This window comes from Schistocerca serialis, chromosome 5, assembly GCF_023864345.2.
Source record: "Schistocerca serialis cubense isolate TAMUIC-IGC-003099 chromosome 5, iqSchSeri2.2, whole genome shotgun sequence".
NCBI lineage: Eukaryota > Metazoa > Arthropoda > Insecta > Orthoptera > Acrididae > Schistocerca > Schistocerca serialis.
Window position 1 is genome coordinate 798,385,813 of NC_064642.1, and position 12,269 is coordinate 798,398,081.

The window sequence follows — 12,269 nt, forward strand, 5'->3', positions numbered from 1 at the left end:
AATATCGCTCTGTTGTCTTCAGTGATGAGGACAGGTTCTGTCTGCTTGCTAGTGTAGGACCTACAGGCATGACATAGACCTGGTGACCTGCCCATCCCAGCGTGCATTTGTCCACGACACACAGGTTCCATTCCAGGCTTCATGGTGCGTGGGGGCCATCTGTTACAGCTCGCGGTCTCATTTCGGGTTTCTGCAGGTTAAAGTGATAAGGCTGTCATCCCTGTGCTAATGCCATTTCTTTCACAGGAAGGTGATGTGCTTTTTCAGCACAATGCAAGAAAAGAAACGGCTCTTCGTGGTGTACAACAACTTCCCCGTCCAGAAAGATCGTCAGATTGCTTTCCAATTGAACACGTATGGGTCATGAAGAAGCGGGAATTTATTCTATAACACCTACATAAGCCATTGTGAAAACGCAACGAAAGGTGCAGCATACTTTGGGTAGTCTGCCGTAGGATACCATTCAGTAGCTTTATGACTGTCTGCATGCCAGCATACACGCCTACGTTGCCGCCAGAAGTACACTGTGTACTTATGCGACTGTCTGGACTCCCTTTACTGTGACATATGTGTTTCAATTGTTCTAAATTCATCACCTTCTCGTTTATTGATGATATACCTGTCAACTAACCTGTCGGTAAAATAACATGTCTTTGAGGGTGTTGCATTTTTTTGGGTAGCGTCGTTTTGGCTTTAACACGTTGTTGTTAACCTACTTCTTTGTTAATCCTTTACTTCAAATGCTGGAATGTCAAACTTAGAATGTCAGATATTTTATTCACTGGCTGGTTTCCTCGAACAGTAGTTAGAACTGGAGTCGCTGGTTGACTCGATAGCGCTGTTTCCTTGCACCGCTCAATTACTGATAATGAATGTCAAATACCGGACCTTGTACTCGTCGTGTAAGCACACCTTTATGATAGTGATTTGTGGTTCTCTTGTCTCATCTGTCGTCACTATGTTGTGCAGGCCAAGGATGGGTCGGCTGGAGGAACGACACCCGCGGAGGGCAGCCCGTCGAGATTAAGTTCGAGTTCGACAAGGTTCGTGAGTTCAACGCCGTGCACATATTTTGCAACAACCAGTTCACGCGGGATGTGCAGGTGAGTGCGTGAACATACCTGAACTATCTAAATTGCATTACCCGCTGTAAGTCGCTTCCTGTCTCTGAATTCTTGCGACACTTTGCGTTGCGCGAGCGCCAGGCGACGCGCTTTGTCGACTCAGAGATGACAGTCAAGTCGTCCTGGGTTCCAGTGCAGGTGTTCTCGGAGGCGAACGTGCTGTTCAGCGTGGGCGGCAAGATCTACGAAGGCGAGCCCATCACCTTCACGTACATGGAGGACCGCATCTTCGAGAACTCGCGCAACATCACCATCAAGCTGCATCATCGTGTGGGCCGCTTCGTGAAACTCCGGCTGCACTTCGCCAACAGGTGGATCATGATCAGCGAAGTTTCTTTTGACTCTGGTGAGTAACTCTTACACATGCGCCATAGTAAATGTCTACTCCAAACGCTCCCATGCACACATCAACGAAAGTTTTACCTCATCCCGATATGTCGTGCAGGTGTGTTGCTATTGTGACAGTCCCCATGTCGGTCGGAAGGTCGTGCCTGGCATTGTTTGGAAATTACCATCAGCACTACCTACGCGTAGACCACCACACTGCAGCGAAGCGCAACATTTCACTTGAAATTAAGCACCAGTAGAGACGCATTAGAGGCGTCTGTGGCACAGCGAAGTGAACGTCTATCACGCCAGGGAGGACAGTGGCGACCAATGATCAGGTTCGCATCACCAGGTTAAGCGCAATAGCCTTGTGAAACAGGGAAGTTGTTCAACGTATGACCCTGCGTCAAGGTTATGTGGTGCGGATATGATGTGGTGCGCTGAGGACCTACGCTGCACAGGCCGTGCACGTTGACAGGTGCACAGGATGACAGATACCTATGATTTTTAAGTCAAAGGAACCGTGATGTGAGTGTTTCAGAACTGAATTCGGCGTTCGAGGAGGTTTCAGGATTTCGCATTTCGCATCAACTTGTTGGGAGACGATTTCATGTTGCGAATTTGTATTCCCATCGACTATGGCGACGATGACGTCGTACACCAAACACCATGGACAGCGTTGCAGATTGACAAGAAATAATGCAGAGTGGACGTCCCAGCATTGAGGTCGGGGGTTGTTTAAGGACGAAACTCGGGTCTGTTTGTACCCTGATCATCGCAGACAACGTGTTTCGAGACAACTCGGTGATATCGAACGACTCCTACACCGCTCTCAAACTTGCAACAGGATAGTGGTGCTGTAATGTTCTGTGGTGACGTTACATTGAGCCACCGTACACCTCTCGAGTATGTTGAGGACACTCTCACTGCTCTACGGTACAGGGACGAAATTCTGCAATGAATACTTGGACCAAATCGCCCACATGTTGGTGACAATTTCATCTTGATGGAAGATGACTCACCTGTTCTCGTAAAAATGTCCCTTCTGAGTGCCAGGTCACCAGAATAAGGTTGCCTACCTCTTCGCCAGACATAAACCCAAACGAACTTCCGTAGCATTGACCGAAACGATCTGCGTTTCGACGTCGACAACGACAATGTATTCTGCGCGACTTACTCAGAATCATTATTGAAGAGTGGGACAGTTTGGAGCAGGGCTGGTTTGAAGATGTCATCAATGTGCACGATGGATTAGACCCGGAATTCTAGCAAGGGGCCAATCCATCACGTATTGACGTCACTCGGGAGTGCTGTGTAAAACACCACATCGGAAACATAAGATTCTATTGTCGTACAAATGATTATTTCTTGGTTTAGTGATATGCACACACTGCAAAGGAATATAAACCCATGCTTCAGAGCTAATTTTTTGTTTTCTGTACCACGAATTTCGAAATAAAGGGGTGATGTAAGAGTTTGGCTGATGTACTTACCGCACATGAGGTTCTTTCAAGTAAAAACCAGCTTTACGCTCGCTTAAATGAGCTTTTAACAACCAGTTACTGTGTCTCCATAAACATTTTCAAGCAAAGTAACGAGCTTCATTGTGTTAATTACATGTAAACTTGAACTAACGATTACATCAAAAGTGCATAGCTTGTGTGCTGCAGAATTTTACAAAATTCAGAGAAAAAATGGTTATTAAGAACAACAATCTATGTTTTCCACCGAAAGATTTTAATCACGATATAAGGAGAGGTCATATCTAACGCAACGCTTAGGGAACTGCTGACGTGGAAAAACGAAGAGTGACTTGAAATGTCGGTAAGGTTTCAGATATTTTACCCTCCTTGCCCCATCCTTTTCATCCCGTATGTTGTTGTGGTTGTGGTCTTCAGTCCTGAGACTGGTTTGATGCAGCTCTCCATGCTACTCTATCCTGTGCAAGCTTCTTCATCTCCCAGTACCTACTGCAACCTACATCCTTCTGAATCTTCTTGGTGTATTCATCGCTTGGCCTCCCTCTACGATTTTTACCCTCCACGCTGCCCTCCAATATATCCTGTATATCACAGTTTAATTGTGCTGACAATCCAAAATACACTCACGAGATAATGAATCAGTGGTATGTATCTAGTAGCGTGAAACATCACCTATCGCTCTTATTATGGTGACGATTCGTCATCACCTGATCTCCAAATGCCACAGAAAGCATCGGACAATCCAAAACGGAAAGAGATTCATCGGAACTGTATCCACACAACTTACTCCATGGTATGTCATATGCAATCAAAAGAACAAAAGTAAGGTAATTTGGTACATTTCTGAAGCGTTTGGGGGATCTAGTTCTTTTTCTGTTGAAGGTACTTGTTGCTCTCAGAGTGCTGTAGACGGACATCGATAGAGTTGTTGACCAGTGGAAGGAAATAACACATCTGTCAAGGGGCCCATTTCAAACCATGTCATCACCTCGAACAGCTTGCATCTCCTGCCCAAACGGTGCCCTGCTGGTAAGCTCTATACAGTGTCATGTTATGTTTGTCAGGGAACTAAGTACCCTGCCATCGGCATGTATGTAGAACGTGACGGCTAAGTCTACTTGACCGTTTCCATGCGTTGTACGTGTAATGATGTCGTTACTGCGCTCGTGCAAGTCCCTTTACCCCTCGAAGCACAGTTGACAAAGGTACACGTGAGGAACGAAGGCTTCTGCACTTCATAAGGAGGAAGTTTTTCTGGATGATCTAGATGTTCACTGTAGCTCTAGTCCTTTACTGAACTGTCAACGCTTTGCTGCACAGTGTCTCAACCGCTCGTTATTACTATCCATTATAATGCCCACCGACCCCTGACATCGCCATTTTCAAAAGAAACATGTGTCTACGGTATTGGCATTGTGTACCAAAACTGAAGCTACTCGTGTGCTCCTATTAAGCATGTTATTTATTTCATTCATAATGAAATAAAGTATCGTTTTAAAATAATTTTCTGTAGTTATCTTATTTATATCAAAACCATAGTTCTTTCTTTCTAGGACACTGAGGTAGTTTTATGTAACACTGTCGGAGAACAGCAATATTGTTGTGATAAAATGATTTAAAAGCAGTCTTATTCCCACCCGTTATTAACTTCTGACCGGTTTCGGCCTTTCAATTACGGGCCATCATCAGAGTTTGCACCTGGATGACGGTGATGGCGGCGCCTGACCCGCTGTTGATGCCTCAGTCACTGTTACTGATCAGTCACTCTGATGATGTGATGATGGCCCGTAATTAAAAGGCCGAAACCAGTCAGAAGTTAATATCGGCTGCTTTTAAATAATTTTAACGGTGAGGTAGGTTTGTGTGCCGCAGCTAATGACGATGTGTCCTGCGTTGCAGTGATAGCGCACGGCAACTTCTCTGAGGAGGTGCTGCCCGCGCAAGACGCTCCGGCGCAAGACGTGTTCATCGAGAGGGACCAACAGCACGCCGGGGGACGGCCTGGTGAGTACGACTCGTCCCTGTAGCACTGGTACCTAGCTGTTTCTGCACTCGTGCGCCGGCAGCTGCCACTGCCCGCTGCAGAATGACTGAGCACTCAGGATACTAGTTCACTGGGCTCACACCCTCTCCGGCACGGAAAAGCTCACCAGTCAACTGGAACACTTTGTTTTCTGTAAGGAGTGCTATACGTTGCACAGAGTTTTGATGAGGAGAATGTCAGGTACCAACTGTACCGCTGGGGACGATGAAACGTTGTGATTAGTGCGATTCTTCCATAATGTTGCACGTTATCCGTAAACCTTCAACGTTATTGTGATCTTTCATAGCTTTGATTGCTGATAATCACTTGACACCAGTACCTATGAGTTTTAATTTGTACACTACAGCACTGAAGATGATCATTATGTGATTGAAAATCGATTTTGCTGTCAATAAACCATCAAAATTAGAGCCAACGCTGACTTTCCTTCTAATTTCACTACATCATGTCCCTCATTTGGTGGCTGTTCTTTCCTATGCTAAAGGTAGATTTCGTGACAATGCTGTAAGGATTAGTGCTTATTTTTTCCAGAGAAGAATCAGCAATTTCAGTTCGCAATAGCAGTTTATTTTAATCTTCTCGTCTGTGCACACACATTTTTACAAATGAAACGTGATACTCACCGGAATTAAGGAAACGTGGAAGGGAGGACCCACCAATATACCTTCCTTTTCACACAACCTGTTCATTTAACAGTATATAAGCATAAATGTTGTTCAGAATGAACAAATCTGCAAAATTTTTTCGATCTTACACCTTAAGATGAATAAGCTTATGCAAAACAAATCGAAACAACAAACAGTATGACAGAAATTTCCAGACGGCTGGATTGGATCCCGCCCGTTATCTGTAAAACAGCGGTGTTCATTACCGTACTGGACACAGTCTCCCTTATTAAATGCCCTTCTACAACACATGAAAACTATAAAGCACCATTGGTGACAAAAGTAATTCAGTAACTCAGAATAGATGACGTAACTTTTAATTCGAAAGCTGTATGTCGGGAGGTTCAGGGTTAAGATGCGCAACTGTGCTTAAAGGTTGAAGAACTTAGAAAACAATATGACAATAATAAGGAGTACTTCAAAGCAAACAACCTCTTACTTTCAATGGGCAACCAAGGTGCGACTGGATCCAAAACCGTCCCTTTTGACTATCGTATTTTCCTTAAAGCCCTGCTGACAGTTGGCTGTTAATATTTTCAAAGTTAAATGGCTCAAATGGCTCTGAGCACTATGGGACTGAACTACTGAGGTCATCAGTCGCCTAGAGCTTAGAACTACTTAAACCTAACTAACCTAAGGACACCACACACATCCATGCCCGAGGCAGGATTCGAACCTGCGACCGTAGCGGTCGCTCGGTTCCAGACGGTAACGCCTAGAAACGCACGGCCACCAGCAGCCGGCTATTCGATAGCAGGAAAAGGAAGAGATGGAAAAGCAGTAGGTTAATAAGCAATGGGGGAAGGAATGAAAGAGGAAGCCGCTTGGTAGAACTATGAACAGAGCATAATTTAATCGTAGCTAACACTTGGTTTAAGAATCATGAAAGAAGGTTGTATACATGGAAGAAGCCTAAAGATACTCGAAGGTGTCAGATAGATTATATAATGGTAGTACAGAGATTTAGGAACCAGGTGTTAAACTGCAAGACATTTCCAGTGGCAAATGTAGATTTTGACTACAATCTCTTGGTTATGAACTGTAGACTAAAACTGAAGAAACTGCACAAAAGGTGTAAATTTAAGGAGATGGGATCTGGATAAACTGCAAGAACCAGAGGTTGTAGAGAGTTTCAGAGAGAGTATTAGGGAACGATTGGCAAGAACAGGGGAAAGAAATACAAGGAAGAAGAGTGGGTAACTCTGAGAAATGAAATACTGAAGGCAGCAGAGGATCAAGTAGGTAAACAGACAGGGGCTAGTAGAAATCCTTGGGTAACAGAAGAGATATTGAATTTAACTGATGAAAGAAGAAAATATAAAAATACAGTAAATGTAGCAGCGGAAAGGAAAACAAACGTGAAAAACATGAGAGCGACAGAAATTGCAATATGGTTAAGCAGTAATGGCTAGAGGACAAATGTAAGGATGTAGTGGATAGTATCAGTTGGGGTAAGATAGCTACTGCCTACTGAGAAATAAAGAGACATTTTTGAGAAAAGATAACCACTTGTATGAATATCAAAAGTTCAGATGTAAAACCAGTTCTAAGCAAAGAAGGAAAACCAGAAAGATGGAAGGAGTACTTAGAGGGTGTATACAAGGGCGTTGTACTTGAGGACAATATTATGGAACTGGAAGAGAACGTATCTGTAGATGAAATAGGAGATATGATACTGCGTGAAGAGTTTGACGGGACACTGAATGACCTAAGTCACAACAAGGCCCCAGGAGTAGAAAACTTTCCATTAGAGCTACTGATAGCCTTGGGACAGCCACCCCTGACAAAACTCTACCATTTGGCGAGGAAGATGTATGCGACAGGTGAAATAGACTTCAAGAAGAATATAATAATTCCAATCCCAAAGAAAGCAGATGTTGACTGGTGTGAAAATTACCGAACTATCAGTTAAATAAGTCACGGCTGCAAAATGCTAACATGAATTCTTTACAGACGAACGGAAATACTGGTAGAAGCCGACCTCGGGGAAGATCAGTTTGGATTCCGTAGAAATGTTGGAACACGTGAGGCAATACTGACCCTACGACTTACCTTAGAAAATAGGTTAAGGAAAGGCAAACCTACGTCTCTAGCATTTGTAGACTTATAGAAGGCTTTTGACAATGTTGACTGGAATACTCTCTTTCAAAATCTGAAGGTGGCAGTGGTCAAAACAGGGAGCGAAAGGCTGTTTACAATTTGTACAGAAACTAGATGGCAGTTATAAGACTCGAGGGGCATGAAAGGGAAGTAGTGGTTGGGAAGCGAGTGAGATAGGGTTGAATCCTATCCCCGGCATTATTCAATCTGTATATTGAGCAAGCATTAAAGGTAACAAAAGAAAACTTCGGAGTAAGAATTAAAATCTATGGAGAAGAAATAAAAACTTTGAGGTTCGCCGATGACATTGTAATTCTGTCAGAGACAGCAAAGGACTTGGAAGACCAGTTGAACGGAATGGACAGTGTCTTGAAAGGAGGATATAAGATGAACATCAAGAAGAGAAAAACGAGGATAATGGGCGATTCTGAGGGAATTAGATTAGGAAACGAGACACTTAAATTGATAGAAGAGTTTTGCTATTTGGGGAGCTAAATAACTCTAGAGAGGATATAAAATGTTGACTGGCAATTTCAAGGAAAGCGTATCTGAAGAAGAGATATTTTTAAGATCGAATGTAGATTTAAGTGTCAGGAAGTGGTTTCCTAAAGTGTTTGCATGAAGTGTAGCCAGGTATGGAAGGAAATAAGGACGATAAATAGTTTAGATAGGAAGAAAATAGAATCTTTCGAAATATGGTGCTACAGAAGAATGCTCAAGATTATGTTGGTAGATCACGTAACTAATGAGGAGGTACTGAACAGAATTGGGGAGAAGAGTGTGTCACAACTTGACTAGAAGAAGGGATCGGTTGATAGGACACATTCTGAGGCATGAAGGGATCACCAATTTAATGCTGGAAGGAAGCGTGGAGAGTAAGAATCGTAGAGGGAGACGAAGAGATGAATACACTAAGTAGATTCAGAAGGATGTAGGTTGCAGTAGGTACTTGGAAACGAAGCAGATTAGACAGGATAGCATAGCATGGAGAGCTGCATCAAATCAGCCTATGGACTGAAGCCCCCAACAACCCGTTATTTCAGAAAATCTGTTCCATTATCGATGGTAAAATTAATAAAACTACAAATGGAGGCAGATATTCTGTTTTCAGATGACAATGAAGAATAGAATTATTGCATTTTCATTCCAAATCATATACTTTTTGAATTGTGACTGCTAAATTTCGTTATGTAGGATCGGTACCTGATAACATATCGAAACTCCTATACAAGAATGTATTTACGGAACAATTGTACTTTTTATTTGACAATCAGAAATCTCTATGAGCATCCACAATAAGAACTAGTAATTTAGGTAGGGAAATCCGCTCAAGTCTTGCTAAATTTAGAGTAGTATCGAACAGTTCATTACATGAGAAGAAGTTCCGATGGGGCTAGGTGACATCTAATGAATCAGTTGTAAGCACCTTGTCTCCTTGACAAGAATGGTGCGGGATCATTTTCCGACATTTCGCTACTGAATTTCGCTTAGGCTGCAGTTCACATCCGTCTTACTTCCGATTACGGGTCTTACGTGACTAAAGCCCATGCCAAGTGGAGTAAGATTTACAGTAAACTCACTTGCTTGCTGATGTGACAGCCCCCAAGCGGGCTCCGCCGACAGCTGTGCTTCTTCCCTGAAGGGAGCTTGGCGTGTTTCTGTGTGGTAGCTCCGGTGCCACTTCGTCGTGGCTTTCTCTGAATGCTATCTGCGTTGGGCAGTCAGCAGTCTGTCGGCGTCTGACGTCACAGCCTGGAGTGCTGGTGCTCACGGCAAGCGAGGCCGCGCTAGGAAGGCATTCGGCTGAAACATAACCTCGAAGTCCCTCTTAGTTAATGCAGATGTCTCCAAGTCGACCGAAGAAAACCTCATTGTTTTAGTAGATGCTAATACGGGAGAGTCGCTGTTACATGTTGAGAAAATTGTACTGGAAACGGACATTATTTCATGACACACTGACCCTACAGCTTAGACCATGCGACAGCTGCGACAGATTTGTGATGCGAGTTATGTGTCCCCGCTCCCCGTTATCCAATAAAGCATAACTCAGTTGCCCGTGCGACCACACTGACCCTACATCGCTGCTGGCTACACATTGACTGCTACAGTATTCGATAGTATTGATTAAAAACCGTCTTGGTTGCAATTTTAGTTTTTTATTTTTCAACGACGCGTTTCGCCTTATTTAGGCATCTTCGGGTTATCTTTTCTAGATGAAAAATAAAAAAAATAAAAAAAATTAAAAAACTAAAATTGCAACGTAGACTGTTTTTAACCGATACTGTGAAGCACTGGTTTGCTGTATGCCACATATGGATTGAAAGAATGTCTACAGTAAACGATAGTTGGAGCTTTAAGAGTGACAACTATTTATTTACAGCTGTTACAAAATATATACGTGTCTCAAAGTTTTACTGACCTTCAAAGTAGTCACCAGCATTGTGCATATCCCGTCACCAGCGATGTGGATGTCGTAGCGTACTCTTAGCAGTGCCAGTTGTGTTGACAGTTCGAGCGGCGCGGTCTGTTGCCCGACGAATTTGTAGCAGTTGTGAAGTGAATACCGTGAAGTATTTCCTGTAGTTTAGAAATCGAGTTGAACTCACGAGGACTTGAGTGAGGGGAGTGCAGTAGGTGGTATGACACTTAGCAGCCCCATCAGCCTAACAAATCAGTAACAGCTTGCACTATACCTGCTTGAGCATTGTCAGGTCCAGCAGAAAGTGTCTTCACTTCTGCCTCTAAGGTGATCGTAGGTTGTGTTCCAAAACTTAACAGCATAGAGACAGAAGTTATGACATTTTCTGCAGGACTTGACCATCATTTTGCAGGACAAGGCTCAAGCGCGTACAGTGCAATCTGTTACTGATTTGTTTGACTGATGGGCCTAATAAATGCTCTGGCACCTACTCCAGTCCCCTGACTAAAGCCGTCGTGAGTTCGATTTCTAAAGTAAAGGAAACACTTCACGACACTCGCTTCAGAACTGTTAAAAATTCGTCGGGCAATAGACCGCGCCGCTCTGTCAACACAACTGGCTCATCGCTGGCAACGGGTTATACACAATGCTGATGACTGCTTTGAAGGCCAGTAAAACTTTGAAACACGTATCTATTTTGTACGAGCTGTAAATAAATTGTTGCCACTATTAATGTTCCAACCTTCGTATTTAGTCGTTTTTATTGAAGAAGCGAGCTCAGGTACTTCATGAATTGCTAAGGTATAGCACAAGCTCTAGACTAATTATCTAAAATTTTCACCAATAAAAATGGACGCATAATGAGTAAGAAACATATTTTCTGAATTGGTCAAACATTAGTCTTCGTTATGCTAACATTTATTAACAGCAACAGCGACAGATTTCGTAGTTCCTGTTGCAACAAAATTAGTATTAATTAGTCTCCTCATAACTGTTGTCATCAAACGTACAAAATCTTCTTAACTGTCCATTACAGCTATCTTTGGAAGACAAAAATACGTACAAAAACAAAATTTTGCATACATTATTAATAAATTTACATACAATTAGCACGACGTGTTTATGTAATATGCTATGACACTTTCTCATTTGTCACATATTGCTTACAAAACTGCTCAAAAGTTTTGTAAATTTTAAAATTCTAGCGTCTCCTACTAACAGTGATTCTTTGACATATAGTTTTCGTTAAATGCTATGTATAACAGGTTTTACACTCATATTGTATTGTTCATGTTCGTTTGATTTCGCTTGTTGTATTACAGAAGAACCTACAAAGTACCGTGAAATTAAAAAAAAATCATCTGTGATACTCTCATTACATTTGCATGTCGGTTAAGTTACCGAAATTTTTTCGGGCTGCCATTCGGGTGGCTCTGTTCGAATTCCGAGACGTTTCGATGAGTGTCATTCCCAGTTATACATCATGTCTTAATTCATGGTGTCCGAGGAGGTATGGTATTCACGGATATGACACGAACTATCACTCGAACTGAACAAAAAAAAATAAACAGTAAACATGGCCTCTGAAATGCATACGTTAAAAGCTATGAGCACTTCTTTATCTTCGATACCGTGAAACAAATCTTAACAGCTAAGAGCACTTGTTCATGTTAACTACTGTGAAAGGCATTTCTTCTACTGAACAAGTGTTTATAGCTCTTGAATTATGCGTTTTAGAGCCATTGTTTACTAGACACTTCTACTTCAGATGGTCGTACCCGGAGGACTGGTGTAGTGAGAATAAACGGCACACCTGCTTAAAACAACCGAGCAAATGCGACACTGCAGAACGTTGTCTTGGCAGCGGTCATTCTACGGAATATACCGACACGAAGATTCTGGCATTACTTCCAGCTATTGCAGTAGTGTTATTAAGGAAACTGTTGAAATTAAATTAGCAAGCAACCTTACAAAAAGGCACAGTGGTTTATTTTCAAATCCTGTTTGGAACAGTGCTCTCTCCCCTGTCAGAAAACAGAGGGACGAATGTTATACTACCTCTCGCTATCGAGAAATTTTGACACCGGTCACCTTTGGTTTTGATGGCGC

General features: G+C 42.7%; 1 protein-coding gene across 1 annotated transcript in view; it reads left to right on the top strand.

Moving 5' to 3' along the window:
- The window catches only part of LOC126482232 (discoidin domain-containing receptor 2-like), a 342,209-nt gene that overhangs the window by 279,554 nt on the left and 50,386 nt on the right, over positions 1-12,269 (top strand). Inside the window, exons 8-10 of the mRNA XM_050106211.1 lie at positions 970-1,103; positions 1,263-1,470; positions 4,832-4,936. Coding sequence (XP_049962168.1) covers positions 970-1,103; positions 1,263-1,470; positions 4,832-4,936 — 447 coding nt within the window. The remainder of the gene's footprint in view (positions 1-969; positions 1,104-1,262; positions 1,471-4,831; positions 4,937-12,269) is intronic.